We start from the raw sequence: 22,528 nt of genomic DNA on the forward strand, positions 1-22,528 counted from the left end.
GTTTATAGTTCATAATGCATGAGCAAAACCGAAAGTTTCTGTGATGACTGCCCTTGTACTGTTCACTATGTAACTTATTCACTATGTAAGAATTTGTTCTCCATGTAAGAACTTGTTTGTTATGCCTCAGAAGATTGGAGACTGACGAAAATTAGGCTTGGGGTGGATTAATGATTGTGCATTGAGCATTGACCCCCCTATACAGAATTTTATTGTCGTTAACAACCATTTGATCAATAAATATGAGAGATGCCCTCACAAAAAAAAAAAAAAGGACAGACTTCCAATGGTAAAATAAATAAGTAACCGGGATGTAATGTATAGCATAAGGAATATAGTCAAGATATTGTAACAGCTTGGTAGGGTGATAGCTGGAACCTAGAATTATGTATATAAATGTTTTATCACTGTGTTGTACACTTGAAACTAACGTAATGTAATACTGTGCGTCAACTACCCTTCAATAAAAAGTAATTATCTAAAAAAAAAAATGGAGAAATGATACATGTGCCCCATTACAACCTGAGTCACTGGACCTCTTTATGATTCTTCATTCTCTCTGCCTGAAACATCGTTCTTCTTACTGATGAGCCAGACTTTTCTCAGTCACATATTCTCTCAAATTTCAAGGCTTTTGGAAGACTTCTGCAAGGTCAGTGTCTCTATCCGAGAGTTCGTGGCACTCGGCACTTACAGATGAACTCTGTACTGGCTTTACTCCATGTGCTAGCCTGCCCGCTACATGAATAAGGGTCATGTGATGGCCACTCGTTTCTCCAACGTCTGACACACCAGGTTCTCAATAAGCAGTCCATCTCAGATCCAGCCATGCTCAGAAATTGGGAGCAGTGAGGACACAAGTCCCATGCTTTGAAAGCCACTGCAAAAGCTGCTTATTTATCTTCTCCACAAATATGAATCGACTGTCTTTTGGGGTCCGAAGGAGAGCTCCATGGGCCCACTTACACCTGCTGATCATCAGGGACCCCCTGGCGCTCATCCAGCCAGGAAGGCACATCTCACTAGGGGGCTCTTGCTCCTAGACAGAATGGTCAGGGTGAAGTGAGGTAGGGGATCTGGCTTCACCAGCAGGGGTCCCTCGGCTGGCCATGAGTCAGTCTCGGGCACACCTGTTTCTACGACCCATTCAGAATGGTGTCCCAGGGTGGCCCCAGACCTAGTGGCTGTGGGCTCATCCCGAGCCTCCTGCTGCTTCACATGGACTGCTTTAGGCTGAGCAGTGTTTCTGGTGAGACCCAGATTACACTGAGAATAGAACCTGAGCTGAACATGAGAATGCAATGGAATTTACATCCCGACTTCACTCACGCTGCTCCATTAGTTCAGGGCATGGCACAGGCTTAAGAAAATCCTTAATCCCTACACCGTTTTTATACTGTGTCCATAGTTGATTACAATAATCATACCAACTTGTCCCATGTATGAAAGTGTTTTTCACTCCATATTTCATGGATAACTTTTAGGATGGTGTAGACAGCCCTCGAGACAAACCAGGTGTAACCAGGACCCAAATCTGTGTCCGTGTAATAAGAGGGAAGGGGCAGGCATGGGGAGGAATGCAAGTCCCTCTGCTCCACAAAATGCGCCTCTCTGGCAGAAGCTGGCCACGGTGGGGGAAAGGCACCATGGCTCCGCAGACACCCCCGAGTGCGTGGCCTGTACCACCTGTGCCTCCGAGTCCTCAGCTCCACCACCCGCAGCAAGCACTTCCACGCCTGGACAGCCTGGCAGTGGAGACGGGGTCTGCGCTGCCGGCTGGCCTGGATGCCCCAGCCCCACTGCCCACCCTGCTCCAGTGGCCCATCTATCTCTGCTCGTGGTGCCCTTCTGACTCTTCCCTCACACAGGCCTCCCTGGGAATAAGCCCCTGCCGGACAGTCTGCCTGTGAGCCGGTGTAAGTTTCCATCAGAGTGGAGTGCACATCCCTGGTCTGTTCAGGCTCAACATCACGAATCTTACCCGTCTCTGGCTAACCAGTCATCTTCCGGGGCCATACAGGGAAATGTTAAGTTGGTAGGTGAGAGAGAAGCCTTATTGTTTGAAAAGGTTAGCTTTTTACTTCTTTGCATATTTATGCCCTGTGGCATCTATGCCCAGCATTTGTCTTGAGGTATCTTTACCACTTGAAAGAATTATGATACTCAGTAATTTCGTTATGAGGCACGAATTCTACTTAAGGGTTGTAATTAGGAAGGAAGAAGAAAAGCTATAGAAGTAGCAGACGGAAGAAAACATGGGAAGATTGATTATTTCTTTGTCATATCTTCTTGTAGAGTAACTTCAGCATGTATAGGTTTTAAACTACTACTTAAATTGCGCACACACATTAACATAATAGGAATACAGCTACATAACCAAAGCAGACCTACAACTACCAGCCATATCCAGTGAAGCCAAGAAAACCAGTTAGGCACCCTAGGCATTTGTGAAAACTTATCAATGATATGATGGATATTGTCTAACTGAATTTGAATAGTTTGAGAAAAATCAGACAAATTAAAACAACACATTCCTGGGAACTGTTCACATCCCATATGTTCTTTTAACAGTAGATAGTCTGTAGTTGCAAGATTTTGGAGCACTGCAACTTGCACTTCTCCTAATTCTTGGTTGAGTTCTGACAGTATAGATCCAGTCAAATTTGTTGTTTTACTGTATGCACAGGCCAGCTTAGATATCTCCTTCTTCATTCCAATGGCAAGTCCAGGAACTGGTGGGATGAATGCAGCTACAACTGCAACAGCGCCAGGATCTTTGTTGAAGTTTTTTGATGTTCATCTTCTGGTATGACTCTTCCAGAGGATGTTGATGTTGGAAGTTCTTCTTCATATTGTATCTTAATTTATTTTCTGGGTAGCCAAATTAGGCTTTGATCCTCTGTATAAACACAAACAAACCCTTTGCCCACACTTTGATATGCCCTTTATATCATTGTGAAGAACTTATTGGAGATCACCACACAGGAACTGCTTCTTTTTTTTTTTTAAGAGTTCTTGATATATTTTGGACATTAACCCTTACCAGATACATGACTTGCAAATATTTTCTCCCATTCAGTAGGCTGCCTTTTCATTTTGCTCACAGTTCCTTTGCTGTGTAGAAGCTTTTTAGTCTGTTGTAGGCCCATTTGTTCTTTTTGCTTTTGGTGTCAAATCCAAGAAATCACTGCTAAAACTGTTGTCAAGGAGCTTAATTCCCATGCTTTCTTCTAGAAGATTTTTGGCTTCAGGTCTTATGTTCAAGTCTTTAATATATTTTTAGTTAATTTGTGTTTATGGTGTAAGATAATGGTTCGGTTTCACTTTTTTCCATGTGGCTATTGTTTTCCCACCACAACATTATTTGAAGAGACTGTTCTTTCCTGATTGTATATTTTTGGTTCTGGTGCTGTAAATTGATTGGCGATACATGTGTGGGTTTATTTCTGGGGTGTCTATTCTGTTCCATTGGTCTACTTGTCTATTTCTGTGCCAATACCATACTGTTTTGATGATTATAACTTTGCAACATTGTTTGAGATCAAGAAGTACGATGCTTCCAGCTTTATTCTTTCTCATGGTTGATTTGGCTATCTGGGGTCTTCTGTGGTTACAAATTTTAGGATTGTCTGTTCTATTTCCATGAAAAGTGCCATTGGTATTTTAATAGGGATTGCACTTAATGTGCAGAATGCTTTGGGTAGTGTGGACATTTTGATAATATTAACTTTTCTAATCCATGAACATGGAATTATCGTTCCATTGATTTGTATCATCTTCAGTTTCTTTCATCAGTGTCTTAGAGTTTTCAGGCACAGGTCTTTTACCTTTGTGGTTAAATTTATTACAAGATATTTTAATTTTTGAGGAGATAACAAGTAAAACTGTTTTCTTATTCTCCCCTCCTGATAGTTCATCACCAGTGTATGCAAATGCAACTGCTTTCTGTACACCGACTTTGTATTCTGCAACCTTACTGAATTCTAACAGTTTGGCGGAGTCTTTAGGATTTTCTTTTTTATAACATGTTGTCTGCAAATAGTGACAATTTTACTTCTTCCTTCCCATTTTTAATATCTTAAATTATTTTTCTTGCCTACTTGCTCTGGCTAGTACTTCTAGTCATATGCTGAATAAAAGTGGCAAGAGTGGGCATCTTTGTCTTAAATAATTTCCTGCCACTTTTTTCTGGGTCTCCTTCTGGAATGTCTATCCACTGAATAAATATTAATCAACATCTAACTTTCAGTAACTGAATAAATATGAATCAATATCCAATAAAAGTATTTAGAATCCATTCTATTACTGTAATATATTCACTTAAAGCTAAAGTAGTATAAAGGTTTATCAAAATCTAAAGGGCTCTCTAATCTAAGTCTCTTATGAATATGTGCCATTAATGCTTTGGAAATTAAGTAACTGTATTTTAAGAACATAAATGGCAATCAGAACACATGTAGGGTTTTTCTTTTCCTTTAAGACAGGCTAAAGAGTTGTGCAGATTCCACTGGTAAATTATTTCAAAATTAGTATTCTGACGTCCTGTGCCCATACAGTCCTTATCAAACATTCATGTAAAGTTGAGCTAACTTTCTTCACAGAGCCTAGGAGGGATCCAGAGTGTCAGGCATGTGCCAAGAAGATGCCAAAGAAAGAAAAAAAAGGGGAATACAAAACAATGCTAGTTTTTTAGAAACAACCTGGGGCTTTCTAGGCATGCTAAGAATGAGCAGAAGTTGTTCTGCATCCAGCCTTTAATTTCACCTGGTTGACAGGTGCATGGCAGCTGAGGAGAGGGTCTATTAAAGAGAAGAGTGGTTCAGAATGACCCCACCTCCACCATCTCTCATAGCCACCCTCCTTTAACCCAGGAGGAAGGAAAGGCTTTCACATAATTAAATGCTTCAAGTCTCATTTCAGAAAATCAGCAGGATAGGAATAAAGAACAGCTGGCCATGACCCTGCCTTTGTGTCTCAACAGTGACATGTGTGAAATGTGGCACCTAGTCAGTGGAGCCAGGCGCCCACTTGGGCTCTACTTCGACTCAGGTTATGTTTGGTGAGAATCATATGTTATTAGTTAAGTGGGCTGGAATGCAGAGCTATGCACTGCATGACCACCTCAGAAAGCACAAGAAGTCAGGGACAAGGATGTCCCCAGCCCAGATGATGACAGGAAGAGCTGAGAACTGTCTGTCTTGGAACTAAGGGCCAGATCTATCGAAGCAAAAGGGTGGATGGTTACCTCACAGTGAACTGCGCATTTAGCTCATGCTTCCAAAAGCCACAGAGTTAATGACTATCGCAGTTGGTGCTTGCTGCTACAATAATAATCATAGCTTTCCATAAAAATAACTAAATTTTAATGACTTTTCAGCTTGATCCGAACACAACCACCATGTCAATATAGTCAAAAGCACCTATGATTATCAACCAGGAAAGATGACTGAGGCCTGCCTTACAGGCTGTTTTTATAAGAATTACTTGACTTGGCTCACCAAATGCTGACTAAAGACTTAACTCCAGCAGGCACTGTGCCTCAGGGGATAAAGAGTTGGCAATGCTTATGTTTGTACAAGCTTTGCAATAAACCCAGTTCGATTAGCGCAGGAAATGTGGGTTTGCCAGGCAGGCATTACCAACTCCATAAGGCAGACAGGGAAACGGAGGCTCAGAGGATTAAGAAAGACCACGTGCAGCCAGGGCCCTTTACCCTAAAACTCTATTCTCTGGAAATCACAATGAGGAATGTTATACAAATGACCAAGATACAGGAAAGGGCACACATGAGTTTGTGAGTTTGGGGTGAGGCTGGGTGGGGGAGGCCAAGAGGCCACTTGGGAAAGGGAAGGATGTCGGGTGCACAGAGAGGTCCCCACACGGCTAGGCAGAGGGCAGAGAGGGGAGGGGAGGTCTGGACCAGGGCAGCCGGCTGGCGGAAGAGCGCAGGTCAGCAGTAGAGGCTGCAGCCTCGTGCAGCAGGTCTCAGCAGGGCAAGATGACTCTCAGGAGGCCAGCAACGGCGAAGAGCCACCCAGGCCGTCACAGAAGAGCTGATTTGGCCCCACTGTAAACAGCGGGAGGGGCCTGGGAGGCCAGAGACCCAGGGACGTGGGGGTGGGGCACCTCAGCCAGTGGGGCAGTGACAGAGTCATGATTTTGCAGGATGAGGAGGAAGAGGTCCGGAGAGACGGAAAAGGCTGGGAAGGAGGCCTGACGGAGGCACTGGGTGCGCTGGGGAGGCTCACAGGAGAGGCGGCTGCTCGGGTCCCGGGTCCCTCCCCGCGGCCCCTGCACTCCCTCTGCTGAAAACCTGGCAGACCTGCGCGTCCTGCTTCCCTCCTTACAAACGGCTCCGAGATGCGCGCACTGCACCTCCTTCTGGCCGCGAGGAGGAAGGGCATGGAGAGGGCGCACCGCAGGAGCCGCCCATGCAGCGGGCCGAGGCCGCAGACCTCAGCGGGGCCTGAGCCCGGGGGCGGGGGGGAGGGGGCAGCTCCTCGGGGAACCCTCAGGGCAAAACCCTGATGAGATCCCTGGGATGCCTAAGAGAAGAGCTGCGAGACACGCGGTGGGGAAGGTGTGGGAAGAGCCTGGGGTCGCTTCAGGGAGCATTTTTCAGCCACCGAGATAACAGGCTGGAAAATGAAAATCCCAGATTGTCGGTGCTCAGCAAAAATCATTATAACTTTTATAATAACTAAAACTACAATAACTAAGACAAGATATACCATAACATATTATTACATAAATATTTTAATAACCTAAAAGACACAGGCACCATCGACACAGAAAGGAGTTCTGGTAAAAGTTACAAGGAGCTGTAACAGGGTACGGATACCTGCTACTGTTGAATTATTTAGGTGTTAAACATACTTTACTGTTGTTAAAACAATCCATGAACTAGGATGGCAGCAGGATCGGCCGGAACCCAGGGCAGGGGAAAGGCAACAAGGACCCAGGTACCAGGGGACGCCGCGGGCAGCTCGGTGGCCTGGAGGGGTCTCACGAGGCTCCTGTAACATTCTTGCAAGGAGCATAAAGAAGCCAGGAGCAGCTTACACGGCTTCACCAATTCTCTGAGCGCTGCTCTCCAGGGCCTTGCTCTGCGGTCCTGTCAGCCCCAGAGCCCACAGCCTGAGCCCTCCATGCTATACTGAGGACAGACAGTTTCGAACAGTGTCTGTGATGGGCACAATCCACCTAAATCTGCGTGTGTGTGTGTACGACCTGCACGCGAGAAGCTCTAAAAGCCACCTCCTATCAAGTGTCTGGCCAGGGCTTGGTGGGGTGCGACCTGCCTTTGCTTCATCTATAAGGCTCCACTTTTCTAAGGTATTTCTGAAAAAGTGCTTTCATCTCAGAAAAAAGAGCCACTAGAGGTTGGACTGTACAGACAAGGAAAGGCCTCCTTCCTAAAAACCAATTTCTCAGCTAATAAAAAACGAGGTTCCTCTTTATGTGTAAAACGTGCCGATGGGCAGTTTCTGCGCAGGGACTCAGGACATAATCGCTGTGGGAGGCCAGCTGCAGTCTGTGCTCTTCCGTTATGAAGGGCGTTCCGTTTGGGCTGCCCCAGCCTGGCCACTGGGGAGGGGATGGAGAGGATCCCGATAATTAGGGGAGGGCGGGCTTCCAAGGGCGAGAAAGTGCCACACGCCACCAACGCCCAGGGAGGCAGCGGCAGGGCAGAGTGCAGTGCTCACACTCAGGGCTCATGTCCTGAAATGAAATTCCAAGGCCACGGTTACAGTTCTGTTTCTACGGAGACGGAGGCAGGTTCCTGCGGCTTGCTGCTGTTGGGTGAAAAGATGAACTCTTGGCTCAGCTGCTCAAAGGCTTTTAACAAATGTGGGGCAAAAGGAAGCAGCGTGAAAAATGGTCACTGAGCCATAAAAGATACAGTGTGAAAGATGAATTTTATAAAATTTGATATAAAATTAATCCACCATGAGACTGATGAACACAGAATGGTCCCACTGGGAGGGAGGAGGCGACGGTTCACAGAGCTTCAGGTCAGGACTTGCTGGAGAGAGAGATTTACAGAAGATACGAAGAGAGCAATTTCAGTCAGTTTAAGATATATCAAGACTGGAACAGAAGAGTTTCACACCAAAACAAAGCAGTTTTTATGATACAGAACTCTAAAGTGGAAATGCGGTATCAAATTCAGTTTCTGGTGTTGAGCTCCTTTTTTAAGTATGAAAAAATACAAATTCTGTCAGTCTTGAGAGGCACCTCAGGAAGTGGTTTGTAGGGATGGCTGGTCAACCAGCCAGCTCGCATCAGCTCTGACACAGTCCTGGTCAGCGGCGGCCTGCGGGGGACCCCGTGAGAGCTCCACCCCGCACAGGGCCCTGGGGCCATGGGACAGGCCCCATGAGTGCTCCACCCCGCCTGGGGTTCCGGGGGCAGCCGTGGCCTGCAGGGACCCCGTGAGAACTCCACCCCGCACAGGGTCAGGCGCTGCTCTTCTGCCAACTCAGCTATGGTGCCACTGATGTCTGTGACCCTGGAGGGAGAAGAGCCTCAGGACCCCGTGCAGACAGCTGAGGAGGAGGCTCAGATCCTGATGGACTCCACAGACAATCTGTCATAATTAAATTCAGAAGAGAAGCTTCTGGATGACGGAATTTCTCGACCACTGGAGCACGTCAGACAACCCGCAGAGCCACTTTCTGTAATTGGGGCTCCTTACAGTCACCCAGGCCCTGGGCAGTGCAGCTGATGTGGGGCTGTTGCCTCTCCTGGCAGCTCCAGTTGGGCCGTGCCCTCCTCAATGAGCTGGACCAGCAGGTCCCGGGGCACCTTCGCCTCCAGGTCACACTGAGGCTGCCCCAAGGGAGGGGGCGGCCCTACCCACCAGGGTTGTCCCTGAGTCTTTTCTGATGGGCCAGGCTCCTGCCTCACACTTGTGAAATGTCACCAAACTTGATGAGTGCCTTCTTCCCTGAGTCAGTGCCCCGACTGGCACCCTCCCTCTTTGCTTGTCTCAAGTTGGCAAATTTAGGCCCCCAAAAAGCCGTCTGCTCCTGGATGCTGGTGGGACTGGCATAGTATGGCTCTGCCGCCCAAGTGCTGCAGATGCTGGTCCGCTGGTCCCGCACCTGCCCCCACCGACCCTCCCACTGCTCCCCCTTGCTGGTCCCCACCATTCCCCCATACTGACAGTCTGCTCAACCTGTGTGATGCCAAACTAAAAAGAAAAAACATTCTCCATGCCTTTAATTAATCGACACTAAAAATGAACACACACACACAAAATGAAGTCCTGAGATGCTCAATACAGAGCTCTCCCATGATCTCCCGGCACAAGTAAGCCCTCACACAGCCTAGTGGACTGGACGGTTGGTGTGCCCTCCACCACGCCCCTTATCACCACCCAGGTGCACTTCTGACAGGAGCTGGAGAGCGCACCCATGTGTAAGTTGGTGGCCAGTGTATACTCACGAGCACCCAGAGAAAAGGTGTGTGGGGGACATGGTGGACATTTTCTTCTAAAAGTTAAGCGGCACCTGTTTCCCGCCAGCTGCTTGGACGAGTTCGTGGTGCTATGGGAAGGGCGGGGCATCCTCTCATCTTGTATTTCCACTAGCGGTGCCCGAACCTCCAGGATCCTGCGATGCGATCCACTCAGGAAATGACTGATCAGTGTAAGCGGAGGACCATGTACTTATCGTCCCAGCGGCCCAGCGGGACTCTGGCCTCACTGTACTGGGTCATGAAGCCTCACAGAGCACAGCATCCCTGCAGATGTGCCAAGTGGCAAGAGGAACTGGGCTCCTGCCAGAGAAATGAGCTCTCGGGCTACATCAGGCTGCTCAGCACTTCCCACTGGCCGGCTGCCAAGGAGGACGGCTTCTCGTTGCCATAACCTACGGTGGGCCTGCCCGTGTCACAGGCCAAAGGTGCACAGCCTTTGGAACACACACAGCAGCTTTCATAAGAAAGTGGCGCTTGCCTGTCTGAGGAGGAAGGAGCATATTTCTTTTCACCTGAATTGCACCAAGGCATTTAAATGAATCAAATGCAGGTGGGGAGGCCCTAGGATAAGGTCCCATGTCATCCACTTAGGTTTAACAAGGCTGCTTCCTTCTCCTACAACAGCCCCCCACCCCACTCCATTCCTAACAAATTTGAAGCCTAAGAGTTCAAAGTGCATTTGTTGTGGTCAGGATCGCCACCAGGATGGAACAAAGGCACCTAGTAAGTGATGGTGCTCGGGTCCATTTGTCCGTATTTCTGGAACATTCTCACCTTCGTGACAACCACACCTGGCCACGGACCAGTCCCGTGGCACAGTCCTCTGGAGCCCTGTGCAGACCTGCCAGCTCCCAGGGCGCATGGGCCCAGGGCCTCTGACCCGCTGGCCAGGCCGTTCTCGTGCAGCCCAGAGAAGTCGCCATTCAGCTGACGGGCAGGTCCAGGGCACCTGTACCATCGGGGCGGCCCATGGCTGGGAGTTGATCTTTGGATAAAAGTAACCATCTGACCCTTTTCCTTTCTAACTCGTGTCTCGTGTTCTCTTTGCTTCAAGTCACAGCTGGAAAGAGTCAGGAGGCCCTGGGAGTCCCCAGTCTCGATCCTGAGACCCCTGCCTCCTGCTCCAGCGCGGCCCTTCTCTCGTCCCAGGACAGAACAGGGAACCTGAGGGGCAGGCCAGTCATTCTTTCCCCAGCCCTGTTATTCCGCCTCTCCTGAGATGATCCAGTTCCTGCGGCACAATGGGAAAAACTTCAGATGGACAGAGAGGGAAAAGCAAACCGAAACACATGGCGGTGAGCTGCAAGGGGTCAAGATTCAAAAACACCGACTTCCCAGCAGGAATTTGATTAATAAGTTAATCGAAGCTCTGAGAAACTGGATCCATGTTTTTCTAAAAAGCTGGGTCCAAGTGCTGGCTTAAGAAAGGGAACTGACACAGCTTCCTAAGAAAGCCACCTCCTTATGCTCTGGCTGTCCTGGGGGACGGAGGTCAGCCACAGCGAGGCCAGGCAGGGAGCCAGCTGTGGAGCCCAGGTGAGGTGGCTCGTGGGGAGCAGTGTGGGGAGCCCTAGACTGCCTGCTATGGGAAGATGTCCAGGCTGGGACAGGGACAGGGACAGACATACACACGGGCAGAGCCACAGGCAGTGGGCAGCAGTGGGTTCACCTGTAGGGTTAGGGCTGGATGGTGAGGCTGAGTGGACACAATGAGGAGGACAAGCCACACTCACCTCAGGGCATAACTACCACAAGCCCCCAAATTCCGTGCTGACCTGTTCCCTGCCCTTTGAGGGGAACGGCCGGGTCCACCAGCACCCCAGCCCCATAGGTACATGGCCCCCTTCCCCGACCACGGCCCCTAGATGGGATGTCGGATGCCCCCCGACCAGGGATCAGGGAGACATATTAACAGGAAGACTGCTCAGCAAACAGCTTGTAAAAGGGAACTTGTAGTGATATAGTTGTGAGAATTGAAGTTACCACCGAATTTGCCAGGTTACCATGCAATTCAAATGGAATGAATCCTAACTGTTCCATCCCCCTTTTCTTCACTTCTTTGCTCTAACCCAAGCACACCAGGCCCGCCCCAGGTGCCTTCCTGGAGGAGAGGTTTGGGACAACTTCCCATAAGCGTTTGTTCGGGTGGTGCCGTGGATGTCACGCAGGTGTGGGAGGTGGGGCTGGTCACTGACTCACTTGGCTTCCCCAGACCCAGGGGCCCTCTGCAGACCGGCCCTCACAGGTGCCATCCACTGGCTGCCTGCCATCGCCTGTGAGGGAGAGAGAACACTGTGCCCTTGCCTGTGAGCAAGTGCTAACTGGATATGGTTGCACGTGAGTGAGCACTGACCATTGTGTGTGAATTAGTCCTACATATTTTTATTGAATTATACGAGTTATATGGTGAAGTATGTTCACGAAGGTAATTTATCTTCATAGGAACATAGTTAAAGTTTCTAATTAAATTATCTACCTATTCCAAAGATTTTCAACAGGGCTTGAAAAGATAAATATATTATTCCTTAGCTAACCCATATTTTTGTTTTATGGTTTTTGACCTTTTAATTAATAAGTCAGGAACATCAGTGAACTAGAAAACCACATTTTCTTGTTACTCAAATTAATTAAGCTTTGTAGTATAGATTTCTTAGTTTATATTTGTGAAAAATCATCTGGGGAAACTTTTATTTGAAAATTTCAAATTCCTCTTAAGGTAGTTTTGAAATGGTGAATCAACAGGGGAAAGGTACCATTTCACTTTCCAAGGTAATTTAACATGCCATGACAGCTCTCCTACCAAACGTGGGGACCACTTTATTTTCCTTCATTCATGACATTTGACAACAAAAGCAAATAGTCCAATTTTTCCACGAAAGAGATGCAAAATAAGTTATTTCTATGTTCATGAAATTGATACACAGTCTCAGAAATTTTGGAAAGACTGGAAAAATCAAGAAAAATACTAAGCCAAGACACAGCACTGACAGGTGGGGTATTCACAGTAGCCTCTGGTGCACTGGCCACGCAGCCAGGATGGTACTCCAGCCTCCTGGCTCCTGTCGCCCAAGTCCCTCACAGCCACCTCTGGGGCTGCGCAGCACGCCCTCCAACAATAAAGTTAGTAAAGCTGATTAGGACACAGGAGAGCCTGAGACTCACGTCCACCTGCAGGCTGTCCCCTCCTCCTGCCAAGGACGGACTGTTTACCTGCGGGGCCATCACTGCTGGAGGAGCTCTGGGAGCTGGTGTGGCTGCGGGGCCCTGGCAGGCCCGGAGTGGGAAGGTGGCCTTGAGGAGGCAAACTTGCAGTATAGTGCCGCTTCTCGGGCTGGGTCCTGGTGTTGCCGACTGCAAGGAGAGGAGAGAGGCTCTGGTATGCACAGCGCCACACAGTCAGGTGCCCACCCGCCCGACACCCTGTCTCCACACCTCCCCAAAGCCCCATAAACCAGGCGCTGGAACACACGCTGACCCTGACAAGGCAGATGGTCAGCCAGGAGCAGTCGGCTCCCCACCACGCCAGGACAAAGACACTAAATGACTCGTGTACTTAAGTCCACACTAAGTTACTTACTATGTGAACTTCGGGCTTTTATAGCATGATATAAAAACAACCACCTTATGAGTAGGAAGCAGAAAACACTCCATGTAACATGACCATCATGTCACGAGTCTCTCGACATTTTGGTGCTTTTTCTCTGCATGTACTAACAACCCAGGTGTGTAGCGTGTGGGAATACAGACACACATGTGCATGTGCACACCCACATCCTAATGGGTTCACGCTACACATACTTCATCATGTTGATAAACCACACATTTGTGTATCTTATATGAATAACATTCCAAAGTGAATAAAGTACAAAATAATATACTTTATAAGACATATTTAAGTCTACATAGTCTTTCAATGGGCTATACAATACTCCGTGCTGTTGGCAAATTATAACTTAATTATAATGTACCCACTTCAAAATTTTGCATGAGGTGGATTCTGAATTTTCATGAGCCCAGTCAGCTGCCAGGACCACCCTTATGGTATATGACTTTGCACACCTGACCATTTCGCTCCCTCAGACATATTCCTGGAAATGGAACAGCTGGTCTGAGGGTAGGCACCTTTTGCTGGCTTTTCAGATACACTGCTTTCTCTCCATTCTTTCCAACACTGGGCAGTGTCAACCATTTTTGTCTTCATATTTTCACCTAGAATATGGCAAAGTCACCCTCTTGCATGGGACAAGCACAAGCAGGTATCCCAGTTGGTCCTTCATAGAAAACGAGGATTTTACTTAGCCACAGCAACAAGGACTGAGGAGAATCACTACGCATGGCCAGAATGTACGGTTTCAAGACATTTACATGTAAAACCCTGAAACATTTTCTGATTGTTCTGCCATCAGTATTTTTGCTTTCTTGAAGCTAAAATGCAAGAATTAGTTCTGAAGTTAATCTGATTCATTGCCACGTCACACCTGCTGGAGTCAGTGCAGACCTGCTCCTATGTGGACTGTCCCCTATCATTTAACATCCACATTTGATCATTTTTCACAGAGTATTTTTGGGAGTTTTTAATCAACTAAATCTTCCTAATATGAACGTTAAACAGAACTTAGAAATGTCATTGTTCACTCAATTATTAGGATGAACACCACCATGGAAGTGAAGCTGAGATGACCACTCATGTGATAAGAGAGAAAGACGCGCCTAAGGGACGGATGTCAGATGCTCGGGAAGGCTCTCGTCTGTTAAGAGACCACATGCCGACTTCCCAGGCAGAGCCTTTCCGCTATAAATGACAGGACTGTCATCATGAGAGGCATTAGATTATCCCCTCGGGCCTCGTCTTGCCATCTGTAAATTAAAGCGACTGCTAATCTGTAACGGCTTCTGGTCCTAATTTCTTCTAGGAGAAAAACAGTTTGCTGTGATGGCATCTACCCCTTGACAAGTTAGATGTTACACCCACTGCACAGGTGGCAAGCGAGAAGACCAGTTAGCCTCCCTGAGCAGCCAGCAGCCAGGGCACAGGCACATGTTGCCTGTCCCACCCCGGTCCCTTCTCCCAGGGCGAGGGTCACACCAAACTCAGCCAGCCTGCTGACGGCAGTCATGCGCTGCTGGTGAGGCCCAAGAGAGGGGAGGAACTCAGCTCCCTGGCTCAGCTGCGGCCCCTGGGGTTCAGTCCAGGAACCTGCTTGTCTGGGAGGTGCCATCCTCAGGCTGGAGCTCAGCCGGTGGCCTCCCGGGAGCCAGTCCCAGCCCTGCCCGCTCCACATTCCCCGCCATGCCTGGTGTGCTCCCCCACCGTGGTCCCGCAGCTGTGCCCAGGCCACCATCCCGCCTGGCCCCAGCCCCACTGTCTCTCCTCGTGACCCTTCATGCCCCTTCTGCCCTCTCCTGCCCCCAGCTTCTCTTCAGAACAGTCAGCATACCACTGGCCCCAATACCACACACTGGCTGAGGCTAGACCCTGCTCCTGGCAATACACCCACATCCTGCCACCAACCCAGAGCCAGGGAGACACTGCGTGGTGATGGAGAGCAGCTTCCCGGTCACCATAGTGGCCTCAGCAGCCTGGCTACCTGTGCCATCAGCTGCTCCTCGTAAGGACATGCAGACAGCCCAACAAATGGCAAATAAACCAGGGAGAGGAAAAGGCAGGGGCCAACGGAGCATCCATGAGGCTCCATGTGAGGCGGCCCCTGACCTGAGGTGGAGAAAGTATTTGGAGAAAGAGCTGCTGAGCATTTCTCACGTGTGATGAAAACCATAAACTCGGAGAGCCAAGCAGCTCAACAGACTCCAAGGACAAGAATCATGGCAGGACTGCAGAGGGCGCAGCAACATCAGATGTTTGAAAACTGAAGGGATGCACATCTTGACACGGCCACACGTGTGCACATGACCCCGACTTAAGTAAGCGGCAATACTGTGATTGATATAAAGTTTTATAAACCTTCAGATACTACATGATATGTAAAATGAAGCATTTATGACATGTAACAGAATAACAGTACACAACCATGCTGATCATCACGCTCCCAGGCAGGAGGGGAAATGGGCTGGAGAAGGTGCTGACAGTGCCCACACAGCATCAGTTTTCCCAACCTTTCTGAGGTACGACTGACATATAACTGCAACTTTAAGGTGGATGAGGAGGGGATTCAAGGGGATTTGATGCACGTTCTGTGTGGGGTCACCTCCCAGTTACCACTCCTGTCCTGTGGTGAGAATGTTAGGTCTGCACCCCCGCACCAGGGTGGGGACCTCAGTTGCTGTTGCACCCTGGATGTGCTCCCCAGTGGCCGGAGGACGGCTGGGTCATCAGCCTAGTCCTGAGGCCCATACATGGTACGTCCTGAACAAGAGGCAGCTTTCCAGGAAGCTTGGCAGAGGCTAAGATCTGAGAGACCAGAGTGGGCGGTCAGAGACACCTGTACCACCACATTTCTTTTGTAAGAAAATATTCACATCTTAATGGAAAACTGGCAGCAGCTTTTACAAAAAAATCTTGGCGACATTTTCATGGACGACTCCAGACATCTGTAGATGTCTGTGTACCCCTCTTCACAGGCTGAAAAAGCACAGGCCAGGGCCACACAGGCATCCCACGGCTGCTCCATCTGTGAGCAGAGAGGGGCTGACTTATCTATCTTTGCACATCTGTTCCCTAAAGGAATGCTTTAAACTGCGTGCTCCTGTCCACATTTTAGAGCTGCCATGTGAAGACCCACCCGCAGTGTCCTGCAGGTAGGCAGTGAGAACACGCTTGTTGCTGTGTGCTGTCATGTGCACCCAGCGAGCCTGGACGCCACAGCATGTGGACCAGCGCCTCCATTCACGCTGATGCACAAACCAGCCCTTGGCCCTCCAGCAGGCTCACTGGAAACTCACCCTCCTTTTTCTTAAGGAACTCTCACTCCCCCAAATCATTATGATAATGATTTTATCCTACCACATAGTCTCATGTTTAAACTTTAAAAATTCCCATTATGCTAAATGTAAATTTTTCCCAAATTATTACAATTAGCAGAATACAGTTGATCAACATAACAATGATCACTTTTGATAACTATCCAATTCAGAGTTAAATCCTTTGGGAAACGCCTCTCTTACTGGGAGTAGAGGAATGTGGAAGCATTATCTACTGTTATTGTGATACAGGTTTCTACATGAATTCTATCCCTGTTTTTCATTTTACATGCGTAACTGCTAAGAAACCTTGAGCACATAAGTAAGCAGATGACAGTCTGGGTTTTTTTTTTTAATAGCAATGACTCTTGATGCACTGAGGTTTTTCTGAGTTATATGCCAAAAACCACAGCAAAATCTATCATGAAAACAAGTAATTTTAAATGATCCATCATTTAAATGAGCTGATAACTCAATTATTTCCTTCAATTTTGCTGAAAGCAAAGAAATGTAAGACATCTGATTCCAAAGGGTTTTTCACCCGTGACTAGAAGAACTCACTCTCTTTTCCTGAGACCAGTATTCCTAATTCTCCCTTTGTTGGTTATCCCAGGATGGCTTCCACACCCAGGAGGCCCTGCTTTTGTGGGAGAGGAGACCACAGATGTGGTGAAAGGGACATGTGGGCAGGCTCTGTGGGGCCCAGGTAGGATGCAAACCCACCCACCATCCTGGTGCCAGTAAAGCCGAGAAGCAAGCACTGGGCAAATGCATGCCCCACCCACTAAAGCAAGGCGAATGCACATAAGGACAGGCAAACATGACAGGACTCTGGGAGCTGAGGCCCCTGGGGGGACTGAGAGCCTGGCAGGTGGTCCACGTGCCTGGCCAACAGCACCCCAGGGCAGCAGAGGACACAGCCTCAAGGGGCGCCGGCCCGTACGGTCTGTGTATGAGCCCATACTGCAAGGCCACCCTCTCCTCCAACTCACCCTGAGAGCTGGGGTGGGAAATACGACAGCAAGTGTGGGAGAGAAAGCCAAGAAAATCTCCCAGAACAAGATAACTGAGACAAAAAAAAGAAGAGACAAGAAAAAGAGGTGATCTGTCATGAGCCCCAAAATCTGGACAACAGGAATCCCACAAAGAGCAGAGAGTGAAGCAGGGGGGTTCCGAGGAGACAGTCCAGCGGCCCATAGTCCCTCCCTAGAAAAATGTCAGCCTCCTGCCTCATCTCACGGGGCCGGAAAGGAAGGCCCAACACATTCCAGAGGGCTGAACCCCACCTGTGTCCGTGGGACCAACATCCCAATGACCCCTAAGGTCACAGGTGAAGAATGAGAGAAAGCAACTCTAACTCAGAATTCTACACCTGGTGAGACTTCCAATATGAGAGTAAAGATAACTTTCAAAATTCAGAGTCCTCAAAACATTTGTCTGCCAAACACCATTTCTCAGGAGGCCCTAGGGAATGTGTTTCAACAAATGAGCAAAACTCAAGAAAAGAAGCAAGAAGGCTGGGCTGGCAGAGAAGGGGCCTTGTCCCCAGGGCCTCCGGGACAGAAGCCCTGAGGCAGGCATGGGGGGCAGGTCCAGCTCCGGGAGGACAGGCCAGGAGCCCATGCACCGGGGCTGCTCACAGGTAGGTTAGACGGCAGTGAGGAGGGAAGACTGGGAAGAAACCAGAGGCACTTAAAAAGCTAAGCAAACATATGAAAACACAAGTATTAACTCAGCCAGCTCCACTGTGACTCCCCCCAAAACGCCTGGAGATCCGGGAGTGAGTGAGTGAGTGAGTGAGTGAGTGAGTGAGTGAGTGAGTGAGTGAGTGAGTGAGTGAGTGTGTGTGTGTGTGTGTGTGTGTGTGTGTGTGTGTGTGTGTGTGTGTGTGTGTGTGTGTGTGTGTGTGGTGGAGGTCAGAACAGGGGGCTTCTGTTTTATAATTCTCAGAGAATTACTTGGTTCTTTAAAATATATGCAGATATAATGATAAATTAAAAACAATAAAAGCAGTAACAAAAAACAAGTGTCCAATATGGGCCTGAGTGAAAGAAATTTACCAAAATGCATAGATATTGGTTGTTCTGGCTACTGACACATAAGGCCTTGTCTGTAAGAACAAATGGAATTATCAACACTCTTTTAAAACCAAAAAAAAGGTAAAAGTGTTTCTATAAAGTGAACAAATATCAGTGCATTGGTTAAGTGATTACCATATGCTAAGCAGGAAGAATATTTTCTCTGTCTCATACCCAAGGACTGACTGACAGGCATCTTCCTCATTTTGGCTGCCTTCCTCTAATCCAAAAAGATTCAGGCAGATCTACAGCTCTCATTTTCAGCCACCTGTCCCTTCCATGAGCATCATGCGTTCAAGGGAATTCTCAAAATGAGAATTTGTTACAGAGCATCACACAATTTGTATTTGTCTATTTGTCTATTTGATTGTGATTTCATGTTTAGCTTTAGCAAAGATTTCTTCTTTTCCACTACAAATAAATATATTGCCTTCAAAATTTCCATGGCATATGTTGCTTCAAAACAGTTGTTGCTCCTTCATGATAAAAAACACTCAACAAACTGGGAATAGAAGTAAACTTCAACACAACAAAGGGCATGTATGAAAAACCCAGCTAACATCACACTCAGTGGAGAGAGCCTGGAGGGTTTCCCCAAGATCAGGAATGGGACAGAATTCCCACTCTTGCTACTCACTTCAACATTGTACTGGAAGTGCTAGCCAGGGCAATCAGTCAAGAAAAAAAAGAAATAGGGCAGGAAGAAGCGAAACATGTCTACCTCCAGATCACATGATCTTATACATAGAAAACGCCAAAGGATCCACAAAAAAGCAGAGTTAGTAAGTTCAGCAAAGTTGTTAGGATACAAGGTCGATATACAAAAATCTGTATTTTTGTATTTAAGAAACCACTGCCTAATCCAAGGTCAGAGGATTTATTTGTATTTCTATACACTAGAAACGGACATTTTAAAAGGAAAACAATTCCATTTACAATAGTATCAAAAAGAGTAAAATACTTTGGAATAATTTTTTTTTAGGTGTAAAGTTTATAGTGAAAACTACAAAATATTGTTGAATTAAAGTAAAAATGACTTAAATAGAAAGATGTCCTAAATGGATTGGAAACTTGGTATTTTTAAGGTGGCAGTAATCTCTAAAGTGTTCTGTAGATGCAATGTAATTTGGGTTTCTTTTTTTCCAGAAGTGGGTAAGTGGATCCTAAAATTCATATGGAATAGCCAATAGCTAAAACAATCCTGAAAAAGAACAAACTTGGATGACTCTTCCTGATTTTAAAACTTACTGTAGAACTACAGTAATGTAATCAAGTAAAGCTACAGTGTGGTACTGACATAAGGACAGACATATAGACCAATGAACAGGACTGAGACTCCAGAAATAAGCTCATTCATCTATGACCAACTCATTTTTGACAAGGGTGCCAAACCCATTCCATGGGAAGAGTACAGTCTCTTCGACAAGTACAGCTAGGACAACTGGACATCAACAGCAGAGGAATGATCTGGGCCCCTACCTCACACCACATACAAACAGTAACTCAACAAGGATCAGTAACTTAAATATATGAGCTAAAACTATAAAACTCATAGAAGAAAATCTACATGTAAATTCTGTGATCTTGGATTTGGCAATGTTTTCTTAAATGTGACACCAAAAACACAGGCAACAAAAGTAAAGAAACGGAATGGACTTAAAATTAACATCTTCTGTGCTTCAAAGCACACCACTGGGGAAGTGAAAAAAACACTGGTATTGGAGAAAATATCTGCAAATCATATACCTGGTAAGGGTCTAGTATCCAGATTATAACCAACTCTTACAACTCAGCAATGAAAAGACAGACAATCCAATTTAAAAATGGGAGGACTTAAATAGACATTTCTCTGAAGACAATACACAAATGGCCAACATGTGCATGGTAAGATGCCCCACATCATTAGCCATCAGGGAAATGCAAATCAGAGGTACTGTGAGATACAGCATCACATCCACTAGGATGGCTAGAACAAAGAATACAGGAAATAACAGATGTTGGCAGGATGTTGAGAAACAGGAACCCTTACACATCACAATGGAAAGGAAAAATGGTGCAGCCTATGTGGAAACAGTTTGGTGGTTTCTCAAAGTCTTAAATACAGAATTCTTAGGATCATACGATCCAGCAATTCTACTCCTAGGAGAAGTGAAAACACATAGCCACACAAACATGCGTTCACAACAGCATTACTGACAATAGCCAAAAAGTACAAACAACCCAAATATCCATTCATCCAAAACGTGGCCTATTCATATACAGTGGAATATTATTCACCAATCAAAAGGAAGGAGGTACTGACACACATTCCAATGTAGAAGAACCTCAAAAACATTATGGTCCGCGACAGAATCCAGTCACAAAAGGTCACAGGCTGCATGGTCCCCCAGTACAAGACCCACAGAACTCCATCCCGAGCAGCAGCAGAGGTTCAGAGCCACACTCTCCAGGGCAAAAGCCTGGACGCCCCCACCGCCACCTGCAAGCCACTCACCTGTCTGGGGAGGTGTGATTCTGCCTGTCACCTCCTTAGGCTCTACTTTCTCCTGAGGATTTTTGGAGGCTAAAGTCACTGATGCCTTCTTTTCTTGGCCACATGGAACATTAGGAAAAAGTCTCTTCAGCACTTTTTCAACAAACACTACAAAGGCAAACAATTGACAAAAGGAAAGATAAAAGAATTACTCAGGACAGCTTTATTTAAATTGTGTGTGGATTCAACAAAGAATGAAGACACTCTGATGTTATCACTTGGGAGCAACAGTCCCCACAGGACCCCAGCATGCCCATCAGAGGACCCCTCCCCAGAGGATCAGCAGTGGGGCTGCCCCCAGCTGCCCTTGGGGGATGGGAGAGCTGGGAAGGGGCCAGCCTGGTCACAGTGGCCATGATTGGGTGCACACGTCTGTCCTACCTGCTCGTGTTCTTACGTCAGTTGGCATCTGTGTAAAGTACAGACATGACCAGTTTCCAGATCTGGGGTCAGAGATCCTGGGTTCCAAGTGCCCCCTGGACAAGATCAGCCCACATGTGGGGCCCGGGGGCCCAGCTGGGTGTGTGGGGCAGCTGAGGAGGGGAGGGGTCTCTGCCCGTGCCCTGGACACTGACACACGCAATGAGGAAACCCTGCTGATGTGGCTGGCCTGGCTCTACCAAGTACACAGAGATTTTTCCCTTTATTTTAGTTCACATTCTGCTATAACTGGAGGGGAAAAGTGTCAAAATAAATAAATATATCCACCATATAAGTGTGGACAACAAACAGGTATGAATCTCAAGAGCATTCCTAAAGAAGGTGAGGGTGAGGTTAGTGAAATGAATGTAACCATGTTAAATGCAGGGACAAATCAAAAGGGGGCCCCAGAGTGACCAGCAGTTCTGCAGCCAGAAGCAGGAGGCCTGAAGCAAGACCTCTGGGAAGCAAGACCTCTGGGGCACTTAGGTGATGTGTGGAAGACATAAGGTCAGCACACTGGAAGACAGGTGGAGGCTGAGCAGAGAAGAGCGGCCGGGAGGCTCCGTGGGGAGGCTCCTCAGGCCCCACGCAGGAACACGGCCCTCAGAATGTATTCCCTGAGAGTGTTACTAGAAATACGCCAGTGGTTCTACCTGTAAAACATAATCTGGGTTTAAAAACACAAAAGGCCTCCCTGCACCAATGGCCTCCTAAAACAAGCTGTCAAGCTGCCCAGACTGACCCCAAGGCTCGGTGGGCAAGGAGCAGCGTCCAGTGAGTGCAGCGCTGTGGTGGTAGCTTGTTCTAGAGGGCGGGGAGCCCTGTGGCTGAACAGGGAACGTACACGGGCCCTGTCAATATAAGATCCCCACGTGCTTTGACTGTCGATATTCTGTAAGATCTTCGTTAGCTCGGGACCCTGTACACCACCCTCTCTGAGATGGTCCAGTCTTCCGTGAGTGAACTCACGGGGAGCTACCTCGGAGCATCCCCCAGCCTGGATCGTCATGCAGAGACAGGCTGTTTGGGGGAACGTCTAAAGAAAGCGTCCCATTGCACTCAAAAACACATTCACGGGAAGTCCAAAGTTTCA

General features: G+C 47.6%; 1 protein-coding gene across 7 annotated transcripts in view; it reads right to left on the bottom strand.

Moving 5' to 3' along the window:
- Positions 1–22,528, bottom strand: part of ERICH1 (glutamate rich 1) — a 45,394-nt gene that overhangs the window by 14,907 nt on the left and 7,959 nt on the right. For 3 of the 7 annotated variants that reach the window (XM_036898231.2, XM_057505035.1, XM_057505037.1), the window contains exons 2-3: positions 20,974–21,120; positions 12,694–12,834 (exon numbers count right to left, since the gene is read on the bottom strand). In XM_036898231.2, coding sequence (XP_036754126.2) covers positions 12,694–12,834; positions 20,974–21,120 — 288 coding nt within the window. The other 4 variants (XM_057505033.1, XM_057505032.1, XM_057505034.1 and 1 more) reach the window with 4 other exon arrangements.

Source organism: Manis pentadactyla, chromosome 7 (genome assembly GCF_030020395.1).
Source record: "Manis pentadactyla isolate mManPen7 chromosome 7, mManPen7.hap1, whole genome shotgun sequence".
NCBI lineage: Eukaryota > Metazoa > Chordata > Mammalia > Pholidota > Manidae > Manis > Manis pentadactyla.